The following is a 16110-nucleotide window of genomic DNA, read 5'->3' as shown; positions in this document are numbered from 1 at the left end:
GAAGAGGGACAACCTGTCTTCTATCCGTTAACCTCCTCCGATCACAGTGAATCTCGCAAAGCATCAGCTCTTAGAGAGGATTTGGATTTGGATCTCACGATCGTGAGAAGAAGATGAAGAGAAATTATGATTTTTGGGTTTTTTTATGAAATATCCCAGTCACCATGGCCACATCAGTTCAAATATAAATAAATTAATTCTTAAAGCCACATCAGTAATTTTGCTGCCCAAAAAACCAGAAAACTGTCCATGTGAGTAATTTGAAACAATTTTAATTTTTTGATGCTCAATTTGAAACATTTGAAAAGTGAACTGGGTCAGGTTAATCAAAATCCAAAAATGCTATTAACCCACCAAAATGCGACAAACGGGTTATTCAGAATCTAAAAGTGCTATTAACCCGCCAAAATGCGGCAAACGGTGCACGAGAAATCGTTTGTATAATAAAAAAACCCCTATAAATGCCGGCCTGACAGGGAATGAAGTATTATATTACTTAGTCAAATCTTATATAAACAATCATTTAAAAATCCATCATTATCACTTAACCATATAATAGGGCGTTAACTTAACTGCTCCGTTTAGTCCCAATTGGTTTCCAGATTTTCTACGACGTGGCTTCCTATCATTCAATGTCAGGAAAACGTGAACGAACCCTTCATTTATCTTGGGTGGAAATTCTGTGGTAGCTTGATTTTTCATTTTTCACAGTTTGAGCACAAAACGCGACACAAGTACCTTGCTGCTTCACATTTCTCTCTCCATCTCCTACTCCGTCCCTTAAAATTTTCGCTCTCTGTACAGGATCGCGAACATTGTAAGCTTCGACACCTAACGTTTTCAATCTTAATTCGATTATTTTTGTTCTATGATTTTTGTTAATGCTCGTGAAGGATGGGATCTGCATGTTTCCTGCTCTCATTTTGTGTTTCAATTATAATTTGTCGATTCTTTCTAATTATGTGTATTTAGAGATATACATAACTTGAAATTGATGTCGACTCCATTGTAATAAATGTATTTAGAGATATATATAACTTTACATTGATTTCGACTCCATTGTAATAAAAGATTCTTAATATGAGTTCACTTTTTAGTGTTCAATTGTTCTCGCTTGTTTACTTTATTTAATCCAGTGCGTGTCATCATATAAATTGATGCTCTGTTATTCTTTGTTTACTTTTGTTTGTCATTCAGATCGAGGATTATGCAGTAGTTGAATCTGAACTTTGTTTTTGAATCTCGTAATTTCGTCGCCCGTCTGATTTGGATTCTTTGCTGTATGTGAAGAGCACTGAAGAGAAGATAATTTCTGCATTTTTTTGGGTATGTCTTTTTTTTTAGTGGTTTACATGTGTGATAAAATTCCATTACTATTTTGCCGTATGATTCTGAAATAGAAAGTGAATTATAGTCTTACTAGAAGAATTAAAATTAGCTTAGGTGACGACGATTTGGTTGATACTTGATAGAAATGTGAATCTGAGTTATTTTGACAGGCTCTTGCTTTAGGTATGGATGCAACCATTTCCTTCCCGGCATAAAACCATGAAGTCCTTTCCTCTTTCAAGGCAAACGAGCACACACACAAGTACTTACTTCTATAGCATTTATTGTGTTGAATGATAAAAACTAAAAAGTAACATCAGTTTGGAATATTTCCTGAAGGAGTTGTCTCTACTATGTTTGCAATTATCTATGTTTGCTTCACTTGAGTCTTTTCTTCCTTTTGTCTTTTTGAGTTATACAACAATTGCTGAGTCTTTTTTTTCTTCAATATTGTCAAAATAAGGTATAATTTTTTTTGGTGTAAATATGTTTATCTATGTTAGAATTGTGATTTTGAATGCATTTAGTTGCCAACCCTAAAGCTGGAGGTATCATATTTGTGATGGGCTCAGATTTTGTTGAAGATTCCATCTGATCTCCTGAAGCCTTCACAATAACGAATTTGGTCTCAAAGGTGCTTGAAGAAGTGATTACATTTTCTGCCTATTTGAATTGGTAGAAACTATAACAAGATGGGCACAATACACCACAGGTTGGTTTTTTTTTTATTCTCTGCCAAATAGCATTTTCTTCAGGAATAATGATACAAATTATTTTCTTATATCTTTTTTTGCATTCCACTAAATTCCGAATCTTCAATTTTAAACTATGTCTGGGGTAAGTTTGTAGTACTCTATTTTGAGCTTGTTTGTTCAAATTACTTGATTATTTGTCATATTTTCTTTGTAGTGGAGGTAGTAGGAAAACACATGATGGTGCCAGGCTTGTTCTCGCGACAATTCTTGGAGTTGTTTTTGGATTTTTTGTTGGTGTATCCTTTCCATCAATTTCCTCTGCTAAGGTAAATTTTCCTCCACTAGTTTGTGACTTTGGCCTACACTGCCATAGGAACATTTAACTTATTTGATTTGTTTTCAACTCTGCAGATTCACTTACCTTCAGGCATTATTCCCTCTTTTGATCTGGCCATAACTAATAAAAGCAGAGTTACAAGAAGCAGTTCTCTTGCCACTGATGAATCAGGCAATGGTCCCAAGGTGTCTATGGCACTTATTATCTTCATAGATTACGTGTGATCTGATTACTAACCTATTTAATGTATGTTTATAGCCTATTAGCTTATGTGCTTGTTACATGCAAAATTTTGTTAACCTGCTCCGGTTGCCTTCAATGAATATTTCCTTCCTGCCTCTTGAATTAGTTTTTTCGTTCCTCAATTGTTGACTCAGTTTGATTATTTGACTTGGTATTGTGTATTTGGTCCAGATTTATGTCCCAACAAATCCACGTGGTGCAGAATTGTTACCTCCAGGGATTGTAGTCCCAGAAACTGACCTTTACTTGCGTAGACTTTGGGGTGAACCCAGTGAAGTATGGCATGCAATTCTCTAGTTGGTTCAATTTTGATCACAATCATATGTTATGAGTATTATCTGGTGAATGTTTTGATCTTCCTCTCTCTCTGATGTCATATATCTAAAGCAATGTCTTCACTGTTTGAGTTACCACCGGAATGATGGCTTTTGACCATCATATTATGGCTGTTGTTATTCTTCAAGTTTGGGAAAAATGACATTATTGTCAGTTTGAGGTCATATTTGTTTTGCATCCTTGTCCTACTTTTTGGGAGCATAAGGTTTTAAGTGATGACCATACCCTAATTTTCAAAAACAGATGTATAATTTTTTTATGACCTTACCCTCTCTTGAAATCATATAGGTTTAGATGAAAGTCTCGTCCACCCTCCCCCAACATTAAAAAAAAGCATTTCTGTGCGTGCACTAATACTTGATTTCCTTATATTGGCAGGATCTGAAGAAGCAGCCAAAGTACTTAGTAACATTCACTGTAGGTTATGATCAGAGGAACAATATAAATGCAGCAGTTAAAAAGGTATCCAAATGGATATTCTGCGGCTTATTTGTTTTCCTTCCGTAAATACTGACGCTTGTATTTTTTGTGCCTTTCTGTAGTTTTCTGAAGATTTTCAGATTTTGCTCTTCCACTATGATGGTCGGACAACTGAATGGGACGAATTTGAGTGGTCAAGGAGTGCAATCCATATCAGCACGAGGAGACAAACAAAGTGGTTAGTGCATGTTTTGGTTGTACCAAGTTCCAACCTCGGTGGCTCCTTGCCTCCTTCTAATGCAGACTGTTTTCAATGGAGAATGTTTCTTGTGGTGTTCTTCTGTATTGGCAGTCTTTTGTAGCCTGCTATAATAGTTTGATCCATGTCTGTTTGTCAGGTGGTATGCAAAAAGGTTTTTGCATCCTGATATTGTGGCAGCTTATGAGTATGTTTTTATATGGGATGAAGATCTTGGCGTGGAACATTTTAATGGAGATAGGTTAGATCTCTTAAAAAGTACTATATCCAAGCCAGATTTTTGACAGTAGCCCGTGCTATAGTCTGATTCATATATGTTAACAGGTATATTGAATTGGTTAAAAAACATGGCCTGGAGATATCACAACCAGGTCTTGAACCCAATAATGGACTGACATGGCAGATGACAAAGAGGAGAGGTGACAGGGAGGTGCACAAGTAAGAATTATTCCTCTTGTGCTGTACTTAATTGTGGAATATATAAAAATTCATTTATGTGTATATTTTAATTTGTCTGTTTGAATTGGGAAAGGATTGCAGAAGAGAAACCAGGCTGGTGCAGTGACCCACTTTTGCCTCCATGTGCTGCGTATGTCTTCCCCCGCCCCGCTCTCTCTCTCTCTCTCTCTTGTGGATGCACATGACCATTTATGCTACAATAAGCTTAATCATTTATGCTATAAAATAATTTCCTTTTCTTGCTTATAATGTTTCTTGGGTCTTTTCAGCTTCGTGGAAATTATGGCCTCTGTATTTTCTCGGGATGCGTGGCATTGTGTGTGGCATATGATTCAGGTGCGTTGAAATTTTCGGCTTTGCGTGTAGGGTAAACCTGGGTTTCACAGTTCAATTAGTTGCTTCGCTCCAGCCAAATTGTCTCTTGTGCAAACAAAAATGAAACAGCCTCTTCACAATGTGAGGGTAAGACTGTGTACATCTCGTCATGCCTAGACCCTTCTTTCAATGCAGGAGTCTTGTACAGGGATTGTTGTTTGTTGTAGTTGTTGAGATATATCCATCTCCATGTTCACCACGCAAGAGTAACATTGAATGCTTTCAGTTCATCCACCAGTATTAATATAAATCTTCTCCATTCAGTGCCTCTCCATTAAACAAAAGTTTTTGGAAGAGAGATACTGACACAATGAGCATTTGGCCTGGTCTATTATATTTTCACCTTCTACGGGAATTTTCATTTTTTAAGATACTAAACGTAATGCTTTGACGGTCTATTCTTGCAGAATGATTTGGTTCATGGATGGGGATTGGATTTTGCTCTTAGAAGATGTGTAGAGGTTAGCAATTTCTTTGTTTCTGGACAATGTTTTAATATTGGTAGTAGGCTTCTTCTTCTTTTTTTTAAATTTTTCTCCCCTTTTCTTGTGAAACCTTCATGCGTTAGATTGAAAGTCTTGCATACTTCTGATGGTTTATGTTTCTTCTATCTATTTGAACCTTAAAATCTTAATTGTTCTTGTCCTGCCTCGCAGCCTGCCCATGAGAAAATTGGAGTAGTTGATTCACAGTGGATCATTCATCAAGTAATTCCTTCTCTAGGTGGTCAGGTGAGTCATCGCCTACTTTTTCTTTTGGCACGAAAATAGAGATTCATTCAATGGGAAATAAAAGGATACAAGAATACAGTCCACCATTGGGCTGCCCAAACCACGAGAGAACATACAAGATAAAACCCAACGAAAAATATGGATTAGGGGTCTCCGCAATTAGTTTTAAATTGTAGAGTCTACAATTGAAATCCAATGGCTTGAGAGATGTGCCACATCACATCACATTTTTGTTTTTTCATTTTTAAAATTTGTATGACTTTTTCTTTACCATTGGATATGAATTGTAGATGCTAAGGAATTGCGGAACCCCAAATATGAAAAATATTGGAATACAAGGACAATGTAACTCACTGGGAGTGCGGGCCCTTTGACCTAAACATAGGCCGGCCATTGAAATGGGTTTCAGATGGCCACCGTTCCACTGAAGCAGATACAGCATGACCACAGCCGAAACACAACTAGAAAAAGAAATAGAATATAGAGTCAGGTCAATTCTTGAAGCAACAAGAGATCAAATAATCTGTTGTAAGACTGATAGGATTACTTCTTGCACCATGTATGAAGAGCAACGACGGGAGCTCAATGGTGGGTGGCCAAGCTTCCCCTAGAACCAACAGATCTCCGCAGGGGAGAGCATCTCGCTAAGAGGTCTAGAGTTCACCTCCACAGGAGGCCACTGGTTTAAGAAACCCACCATCAAAGCATTGTTTAGCAAACCTATAGTTGCCCTAAAAAAGAAAAATACAACAAAAATATGACAGAGTGGTAGATCTACATCTGGGGAGGAGGAGAAGGGTCAGATCTTTACTCCTCCCCACACTGCCATTGAAAATGAGAGAGCTTTGTAGAGAGAGAAATTTCATTGGACTTATTTAGGTGAGTCATCACCCACTTGCATGTACTCATGCAAGTATATTTTTGAATGCAAGATTTTCCAAATTGCATTTTTACTATTACATGTGTATCTGATGGACGGATGAGAGGCAACTTTCGGTAATAATGTAATAACAATTATTAGGATATCATTACAGTGAAGATCTTTGTTAAAGGATCTAGTTTGGGATCAATATTATAAGGTCCCAGCTGCCATCATAGGTAGTAGTAGACTTGGATTGCTGTGATTCATTACATGTTTCTTTCTCCGTCATATTCAAAATTTTCACTTGTTGTTCGTAGTCTGATTACTTGTCGTCTAAAATTCTCAGGGGAAGGGAGAGAAGGGGAAAGCTCCATGGGAGGGGGTATGTCTAAAAGTCTAGTTACTTGTTTTTCTCTAGTTTTTTTAATTTCTCTTATTTCTTATTTTCTGGTAAAAAAAGGCGGTAGCAGAGCACATGCCTGAGGTCTATATGATTTATTTCCAAATTTCAGGTGAGAGAACGGTGCAGAAACGAGTGGTCCTTATTCCAGAATCGACTTGCCAATGCAGACCGTGCATACCTGTCTCAGACTGGGAAGGGGTAATCTATGGATCAAATGTTGGCTCAATTTTTGTACATCTGTGGCTTAGACTTGAATGAGTATTCTACGTCTCGATTTGATCTTAACATAGCCTTGATGTGTGTCTTTAGAGGCCGGTTCTTCATGAGGGTTTGCGCGAGGCGGTGTGATTATCTTCTAAGCCTCATTTTGTGTATTTTATAAATAAATATTATTAGTTATAGATGAGAAAGGAGATTTTACAATTTCTACGCATCTCCCCAAACGGTGTTGCACTAAAGTATTGAATTAAAAACATACTTTGCAGCTGCCCATTTGATGTCAAATCGTAGATGCTCAGGTAAGCCATCACGGCCACCAGAGATGGACAACCTTGGACTTTTGAAGTCTGGTAAAAGTTACTAATTATAAGAATGAATTAAATAATTTTGTTTTTAAAGGTATCTCGTAAGTTGGAATTGATTATCATTCAATAAAAATAATATTTTTTCGTTGTAATTTGGACTACGCCCGGTTACTGGGGATGGTGATGTTTCAGAGAATATCAAGAAACAAAAGGACGACTTCTCTTGAGTGGAACTGAAGGCTTTCTTGTCACCAAACACACTAATTTGAGTTTGAGGAAGGCAAGGTGTTTTGCTTGCAATGGCAGATACCCTCACCCTCACTTAGACTATGATAGAAATACTCATCTCACCTTCCAGGCTTGTTTGTCAAGACTCCTTTGAGTTTGAGTTGGTGAAAGCTACTAACTAAAACATCTATATCTATCTCTGTATTGTACTGGAGACACAAGACATAACTTCTTCTGCCAGTCTCCAATCCATAGGTTTTATAATGTATTAATCATGAACAAACAACAAGAGAGTAGAAACTAGAAAGTCGTAAGATCTAGAACTGCTCTGTACACAAATCAGAGTATAAAATTGTGTTGGTTGTCAGTTGAGATGGAAATTCTACCATCTTTGACAATCTAAAATACTTGCTTAAATTAATCGTCAACTGCTTTCGGGAGCTTAAACACGTGAGGACTGAAAAACACACATCATTAAATTAAACAAGGACCAAACTGTCTGTTGCTCCTTAAATAAATATAACTGCCTTAGGCACCAACTTCTTGCCACTCACAAATAAAAAAGGGTGCCTCAAACTCCATTCTCATATAACCCAATAACAACCTCTCTCTCTCTCCCCCCCAACATCTTCTGCTGCAGTGATTCGTCTTGCCAACTCCAGTGGTTGGATGTAGCTGTAGGAATTTTCCTCTACCCTGTTATAGAACTCTTTGTACAATATTAAGGTCTGTGCATTGAATTCAAGCTCTCTTTGAAGTCAAAACACTTGTACATCCATCAAAGGTATGTATATATAACTATATAAGCAAAGTTCAGATTCAATTTGACTAGCATTATATCAGTATGAGTTCCTGCTTACCTGATTAATTAGATAATGAGGATTTGTGCATGAAGGATGCGATTCCAATCATAATTTCTCAGCTAAATTAAGTTCTAATAATCTGTCTCTAAAAATGTTTCTTTTTCCTCAACTGCTTCTGTTGAAGATGGGGGAGATGTCGAGCTTCCAGATTGGCGTCATTGGCGCGCTCTTTCTTTCAGTGGCATCATCTGTCTCGATTGTCATCTGCAACAAAGCTTTGATGAGCAATCTTGGGTTTCCTTTCGGTGACTCCTTGATTAATTATAGTTCTATTTAACATAGATACATTTTATGCCCTGTAGCTAGCAATTTTGATTTGTTTAAGAGCCAATTAATTAAATTAGTCATGTGTTGATGCTTTAGTTATTTTCTCTTGCGTATGTGGGTGCAGCCACAACTCTAACCAGTTGGCATCTTATGGTGACATTCTGCACCCTTCATGCCGCTCAGCGCTTCAGTTTGTTTGAGTCCAAATCCATTGACATGAAGACTGTCATGCTCTTTGGCATCCTAAATGGCGTGTCCATTGGACTTCTTAATCTGAGCCTTGGATTCAACTCTGTTGGATTCTACCAGGTACACTGCATTTCTCAATAATTAGTTACTCAGTTTTTTTTTTCCCCTTCTGTTTGTGTATATTCAGTTTTACGGTGCCTGTGTTGAGAATGATGAAGTGTTGTAATGCTCTTTCTGGTTAGCTACATATTAGTTTTATTAGAGTAAAGATATGTGGTTTATTTTGTTAAGATTTACTTTTGTTTAGACTTGGTCAATGGTGCTGTCTATCGTTGACCAAGTTTATTAGAACTGTCTAGTCTACTGGAAGTACAACTTCCAGAGACTTCTTTTGAAATATCTATGTAAGAACTCTTAGCTTTGTACTGAAGATATATAGAAGTGAATGAGAACAGAAGAAAATAATAGACAGAAAATTACTTTCTCTGGTTGCTTTCTTACTACAGAAAAAGTTCTAGTTTAGACTTGGAAGAACAGATTCAGACATCTCTTTATAGGCTCTCAGTTTTAACATTGGTATCGGAGCAGATCAGATCTTGGAGGACCTGTGAAGAGGAGAAAGATGGCAACAAGTTCATCAGGCTTACCTACACCTCCTGTATTTTCTGGTGAGGGCTTTGATTTTTGGTTAGTGAAGATGGAGGCACTGTTGCAAGCTCATGACTTGTGGTCTACAGTTGAAAATGGGTATACACCCATAGAAATTACAGAAAATTCTACAGTGAACCAGATCAAGCAGCAGAAGGAGAATCACACCAAGAACTTTAAAGCCCTCTCTTTTTTACATGCAGCTGTATCTGAGGTAATTTTTGCAAGAATAGTTGGTTTAAAGACTGCCAAAGAGGCCTGGGACAAGCTCAAGGAGGAGTTCCAAGGCAGTGAAAGAGTGAGGTCAGTGAAATTACTGACTCTCAAGCGAGAATTTGAACTTCAGAGAATGAAGGAAAATGAAACTGTAAAAGAGTACTCAGATAAGCTGGTTGAGTTAGTTAATAAGATGAGGTTGTATGGTGAGGTGATTACAGATCAAAAGGTTGTAGAAAAGGTGTTAATAAGTCTACCAGAGAGGTTTGAGGCCAAGGTTTCAGCCATTGAGGAATCTTGTGACCTCAAGAAGCTCACTGTCTCAGAACTGTGCAGTAAGTTGCAGGCACAGGAGCAGAGGGCATCAATGAGAAGTGAAGATGTTTCTGAAGGTGCATTTCAAGCCAAGCATAAGAACTGGAAACAGGGACCTTCTTCAAAGGCAGGAAAGACTTCAAATCAGGATAAAGGCAAAGGGAAATCTGCTGAGAATCCTGAGCAGGCCTCTAAGAAGGGAAAATATCCTCCTTGTGGGGTGTGTAAAAAGACTAACCATTTGGAGAAGGACTGCAGATTCAAAGGCAAGTCTCAATTGCAGTGTTGGTTTTGCAATAAGATAGGGCATATAGAGAAAAATTGTAGACAGAAGCAGCAAGGGTCTGGCAAACAGACTACACAGCAAGCACATTGCACTGATGAGCAGAAAAGTGAAGATCATTTGTTTATGGCACAACACTCAGCACAATCCAATGAATCTAATGTCTGGCTCATTGACAGTGGGTGTACTTGTCATATGGCTAAGGACATTGGACTGTTTGCTTCATTGGATGAATCAGTGAAAACAAAAGTCAAACTTGGTAATGGGGAGGTTGTTCAGGCTCAAGGCAGGGGTGTTGTTGCCGTATCAACCAGAAAAGGTATGAAGCTAATCCATGATGTTTTATATATTCCTCATTTGCATAAGAATTTACTAAGTGTTCCACAAATGTTGAAGAGGGGATACCAATTGGTGTTCAAAGACTACTGTTGTACTATTTTTAATTCTGGTGGAATGGAGATAGTTAAGGTGCAGATGTCAGACAACTCTTTTCCACTCAAATGTACATCAGTAGGTCAATCTACTTATGCTGTAAGGGTGGATGATACCTGGTTATGGCACAAAAGATATGGCCATTTTAATCTGAAAGGGTTGAAGTTGGCAAAGGAGAAAGGGTTTGTAAGGGATTTGACAGAATTTGATGCTTGTGAGGCTGTTTGTGAAGCTTGTCAACTAGGCAAACTTCATAGAAAAGCATTCCCCTCAAACTCTGCTTGGAGAGCCAAGGAGAAGCTAGAATTGGTTCACACAGACCTTTGTGGACCTATGAGTGTGGAATCATTCAGTCAGAATAAATATTTTATATTGTTTATAGATGATTATACAAGGATGACCTGGGTGTATTTTTTGAGCAGTAAATCTCATGTTTTCAATGTTTTCAAAAAATTCAAGGCTATGGTGGAAGCTCAATGTGGCAGCCAGATCAAAACTATTAGATCAGACAATGGGAAGGAATATACCTCTTCAAGTTTTAATCAATTTTGTGAAGAAGTTGGTATTGTGCATCAGCTTACTGTTGGCTACTCACCTGAGCAAAATGGAGTTTCAGAAAGGAAAAACAGAACAGTAATGGAGATGGCAAGATGTTTGCTTATGGAGAAGAAACTGCCAAAGATTTTTTGGGCAGAAGCAGTTTACACTGCTGTATATCTCCTCAACAGACTTCCCACTAGAGCTGTTGATGGAGTGACACCCACAGAAGCCTGGTTTGGTACTAAACCATCAGCAAAACACCTAAAGATCTTTGGATCAGTTTGTTACACTCATATTCCAGATGTAAAAAGAAGTAAACTTGATGAAAAGGCCGAGGTTGGAGTGTTTCTGGGATACTCAGCTAGATCAAAGGGCTATAGAGTGTACAACTTAAAAAACAAGAAGGTGATGGTGAGTAGAGACTTAGAAATTGATGAAGGTGCTCACTGGGATTGGGACAATAATCAGGTGGTGAGGACTACTCAGTCTCTGACAACATCTAGCTCTAGCATAAACACTACTGATGAGAATGAACAAAGAGTTGTTGATACAACTGATGATAATTTTGTAAAGAAGTCCAAGTCAGTGGCTGATGTTTATGAGAGCTGCAATGTGGCTTTAGCAGAACCAGTAACCTATGAAGATGCGTGCAGATTCAAAGAGTGGCAACAAGCCATGAATGACGAAATTCTGATGATTAACAAGAATGAGACTTGGCAGCTGGTTGCTAGACCACAAAATCAGAATGTTATAGGTTTGAAATGGGTCTATAGGACCAAATTGAACCCTGATGGGTCAGTGAACAAACATAAAGCAAGATTGGTGGTCAAGGGTTATGCTCAAATGCCTGGAACTGATTATGGAGAGACTTTTTCACCTGTGGCCAGACATGATACAGTTACAATGTTGATTGCATTGGCAGCAAGGCTAGGGTGGAGAATTTATCACTTGGATGTCAAATCAGCTTTTTTGAATGGCTTTCTTGATGAAGAGATATATGTAGAGCAACCTCCAGGATTTGTGGTTCCTGGCAGAGAAAATTTTGTGTACAGGTTGAGCAAGGCCCTCTATGGCCTAAAACAGGCTCCTAGAGCCTGGTATAGTAGAGTTGATTCTTATTTGGTGGAGCATGGCTTTAGGAGGAGTATGAATGAACCTACCTTGTATATCAAGGAAGGGAAGCAAAAACTGATTGTTTCATTGTATGTGGATGATTTTTTCATTACAGGAAGCAATTCAGAAGAGGTGCAGCAGTTTAAAGAAGTTATGAAGACAGAGTTTGAGATGTCAGACCTTGGGGAAATGTCGTATTTCTTAGGGATGGAGATCTGTCAGATGAATGGAGGAATTTTCTTGTCACAAAGAAAATTTGCCTTAGACATTCTCAAGAAATTTCATATGGATAATTGCAAGAGTACAGCCTTTCCCCTAGCAGTGAATGTGAAGCTTTCTGTTGATGATGGTGCTGAACCTACAGATGCTGCTAAGTACAGAAGCTTGATTGGAAGTCTACTGTATTTAACAGCAACAAGACCAGATCTGATGTATTGTGTTAGTTTGTTGTCCAGGTTTATGAAAGCTCCTAGTTGCATACACTTTGGGGCAGCAAAAAGGGTTTTAAGGTACCTCAAGGGCACAACAGACTATGGAATGTGGTATGGAAGATGTGAAGGTGGTGACCTTGAAGGCTACACAGACAGTGACTGGGCTGGTAATATTGATGATTCTAAAAGCACCTCAGGTTACTTGTTTTCTTTTGGATCAGGTGTGTTTTCTTGGAGTTCCAAGAAACAAGAAATTACAGCACAATCTACTGCTGAGGCTGAGTATGTGGCAGCAGCCTCAGCTTCAAATCAAGCCTTATGGCTTAGAAAATTATTAGAAGATGTTGGGCAGAAGCAAGAGGAGGCCACAGTTATTTTTAGTGATAACAAATCAGCAATAGCAATTGGGGAGAATCCTGTCCAACATGGGAGAACCAAGCATATGAGAGTAAAGTTTCATGCTATCAGAGAAGCAATCCAGAATGAAGAGATCAAATTGGTGTATTGCAGGTCTGAGGACCAGTTTGCAGACATCCTTACTAAAGCCTTGCCAAAGAAGAAATTTGAATTGCTCAGAACCAGAATTGGAGTGACCAGAAAGTGCCTTAAGGAGGAGTGTTGAGAATGATGAAGTGTTGTAATGCTCTTTCTGGTTAGCTACATATTAGTTTTATTAGAGTAAAGATATGTGGTTTATTTTGTTAAGATTTACTTTTGTTTAGACTTGGTCAATGGTGCTGTCTATCGTTGACCAAGTTTATTAGAACTGTCTAGTCTACTGGAAGTACAACTTCCAGAGACTTCTTTTGAAATATCTATGTAAGAACTCTTAGCTTTGTACTGAAGATATATAGAAGTGAATGAGAACAGAAGAAAATAATAGACAGAAAATTACTTTCTCTGGTTGCTTTCTTACTACAGAAAAAGTTCTAGTTTAGACTTGGAAGAACAGATTCAGACATCTCTTTATAGGCTCTCAGTTTTAACAGCCTGTTGTTGCAGATGACCAAACTTGCAATCATACCCTTCACTGTATTAGTGGAGACTCTTTTCCTGAAGAAGCAGTTCAGGTTGAGTATGGTACTTGAGATTAATCTACTTCAAACATAATTTTCATAATAGTGTGTTCTTATTGTGATTCTTGCAGTGAGAAGATCAAGTTTTCTCTCCTAATCTTGCTCATTGGAGTAGGGATTGCCTCCATAACTGATCTGCAGCTCAATTTTGTTGGAACAGTTGTTTCCATTCTGGCCATTATAACCACCTGTGTTGGTCAAATTGTATCCTTCTCATATAAACCATCTACCATATCAAATTATTTCACTTTTTCTTTTGAATTAAAACTGATCTCTTCCTATGATTGCTTATTTATCTGTCACTCCTTAACTTGAATGCCTAACTCAGCTGACAAACACAATACAAAAGAGGCTGAACGTCTCGTCGACGCAGCTGCTTTACCAGTCAGCCCCATTTCAAGCAGCAATTCTGTTTGTCTCTGGCCCTATAGTAGATAAGTTCCTCACCAAACAAAATGTCTTTGCTTACAAGTATTCAACTATAGTCTTGGTACCTACTCAACCACCTCCATTAATTTTCTCTCTAACATTGATTAATGATCTTCTCATTCAATGAATTTTGTTTATAATACAACGTATGTGGAAATCAAATGTGCAGGCATTTATCATCCTATCATGCATTATATCCGTTTTTGTGAACTTCAGCACATTCATGGTTATTGGGAAGACATCTCCAGTTACATATCAAGTGCTTGGACACCTCAAGACATGCCTTGTTCTTGGATTTGGATACACATTGCTGCATGACCCTTTCACTGTAAGAAACATTATTGGAATCCTTGTTGCTATGGGTGGAATGGTCTTGTACTCCTATTTCTGCACCCAAGATAACAAAAAGAAACAATCTCTTGACCTTTCTCTTGGGCCTCAGGTACTATTACTACTTTTTTCTCTTCTTGATTTTTTATTAAAATTTTTAGTTGAGATGGGTATGTTAATATGTACGATTGTTCTTCTTTTCTTTTTAATTCAGGTGAAAGATAAGGACACTTCACCACTTTTGGGACATCAAGATGTAGAAAGTCACGATCCAAAGAAATCTCTTGCTTAAGAACTGGCTGTGCCAGATTAAGGTTGCTTTTTGGTAATCTTTATCATAAGACATTTTGTTTGTGTACATGGATTCCATTCTTTATAAATAAGAAAAATACTCATTTTTAGTTCACTAAACTTTGTAAATTTGCCGATCCCATATCGGAGCTCGATTAGATAGATAGATTATGGATAGAGCCAGGTTACAAATGGACCATTACCGGGCCCGTCAGTTGCATCCATGGGCCTTAGCGTTCAACCTAAAAGAGAGTGACGACAGCTTATGAGTTGGGCCCATTACACATGGACACACTGACGGGCCCATCAATTGCACCCTTTGGGCGTTGGCCCGGATCTTCTAACTTGGGCTACGTGGGCAATTTCATGACATGGTAATTCGTAATTAATTCATCATCGGCACTTTCGCTGACATGTAATTATTCATTACTTGGGAAAAAGTGAATTAATTAACTAATTATTATTGCCATTCAGGTCAAGTAGTACTCTGTAGAAGTCGTCTGGTTACTGGTGGTTAGGCGGCATTCAAAAATACTATTTTTTAGATTTTAATATAGTTTGTTAGAAGGGATATTAATTCCAGTCTATATACACCCACCTAGATTAGGTAGTATTTTGGGAACGTCTTCCTGAAACTTGAATCCTTTTACTATCCAATCTATGTCACACTTGCTTTGCATTCGCGAATGAGGGTTATGCATGTCCTGTCGTCCAACATATTATATATCTATAAGACTACATGGGAACATGTATAAAAGAAAATTCAGACTTTAATTAAAGGAGTGTTAAAGGGCAAACTTATAAAATTCACAATTTACCATTTAAATGTGCATGATAACAAGAGTTTAGACTTATATCGAATATTCAAATGACAAATTTATTTTGTCTCGTTGACAATTATTAAAAAAAAATCACAATTAAGGTGACGATTGATGGGGCAGAGACAATGCCAACTTAGAAGTTTGAGAGCCGAAAGTAGTTTCCTTTGAAGCTCAGCCTAACCCAATACTACAGACCACATGCATTCATTGCTTGTGCGCACATCCTACCGCTTTTTATGTCGCGACTACTTTGTAAATCTACGATTCAGTGTGCGTGGGCCTCAATCATAACGTCCCCACAAGTTTAGCAACCACGAAAACAATTTCTATCAAAATAAAATTAATTAATTAATTGTTAACCACTCCATTATTACTCATAACTCTTTTTTTTCTTTATTTGTAATATATTTTCCTTATCCAATGCAATTACGTCTCCCTTCATACGAAATTATGGATTTTAAAAAGTCATAGAAAAATAAAATAAAAATATATAATTGTTGAACCTCACCTCACCTCAACTCAACTCAACCCATCCCATCCCATCCCATCTTTTATTGAAGAAATGCACTGAAAAACAACGTCTTGCGCAATTGTAAATACTTAAATTCAAACAGCGTCCGAATTTACCATTATGCCCCGCGACATGTCAATTGGGATTGGCGCCC

At 37.8% G+C, this 16110-nt stretch overlaps 2 protein-coding genes across 5 annotated transcripts; both read left to right on the top strand.

Moving 5' to 3' along the window:
* The first annotated feature begins 605 nt into the window (after window positions 1-605).
* Window positions 606-6848, top strand: LOC120002774. 4 transcript variants are annotated; one of them, XM_038851585.1, is made up of 17 exons: window positions 606-817; window positions 1198-1326; window positions 1500-1591; window positions 1902-2041; window positions 2239-2350; window positions 2436-2546; window positions 2776-2880; window positions 3319-3402; window positions 3483-3598; window positions 3759-3860; window positions 3944-4057; window positions 4152-4208; window positions 4348-4414; window positions 4861-4914; window positions 5110-5184; window positions 6393-6428; window positions 6559-6848. In XM_038851585.1, the coding sequence occupies exons 4-17, from the start codon at window positions 2022-2024 to the stop codon at window positions 6649-6651; spliced, it is 1146 nt and encodes a 381-aa protein (XP_038707513.1). In that variant the 5' UTR covers window positions 606-817; window positions 1198-1326; window positions 1500-1591; window positions 1902-2021; the 3' UTR covers window positions 6652-6848. The 4 variants fall into 4 exon arrangements, with proteins under 4 accessions (XP_038707513.1, XP_038707514.1, XP_038707512.1 ...); XM_038851586.1 differs by lacking the exon at window positions 1198-1326; XM_038851584.1 differs by lacking the exons at window positions 1198-1326; window positions 1500-1591.
* LOC120002776 (UDP-xylose transporter 1-like) lies at window positions 6674-14739 on the top strand. Its single transcript, XM_038851588.1, has 8 exons — window positions 6674-7985; window positions 8189-8309; window positions 8456-8640; window positions 13501-13568; window positions 13646-13778; window positions 13903-14064; window positions 14173-14445; window positions 14548-14739. Exons 2-8 carry the CDS (start codon window positions 8189-8191, stop codon window positions 14623-14625), a joined length of 1020 nt encoding a protein of 339 aa, XP_038707516.1. The 5' UTR covers window positions 6674-7985; the 3' UTR covers window positions 14626-14739.
* The last annotated feature ends 1371 nt before the right edge of the window (window positions 14740-16110 follow it).

Source organism: Tripterygium wilfordii, chromosome 7, assembly GCF_013401445.1.
Source record: "Tripterygium wilfordii isolate XIE 37 chromosome 7, ASM1340144v1, whole genome shotgun sequence".
Lineage (NCBI taxonomy): Eukaryota > Viridiplantae > Streptophyta > Magnoliopsida > Celastrales > Celastraceae > Tripterygium > Tripterygium wilfordii.
Note: the sequence above shows the minus strand (reverse complement) of the source record. Positions and strands in the feature narration are given on the sequence as shown.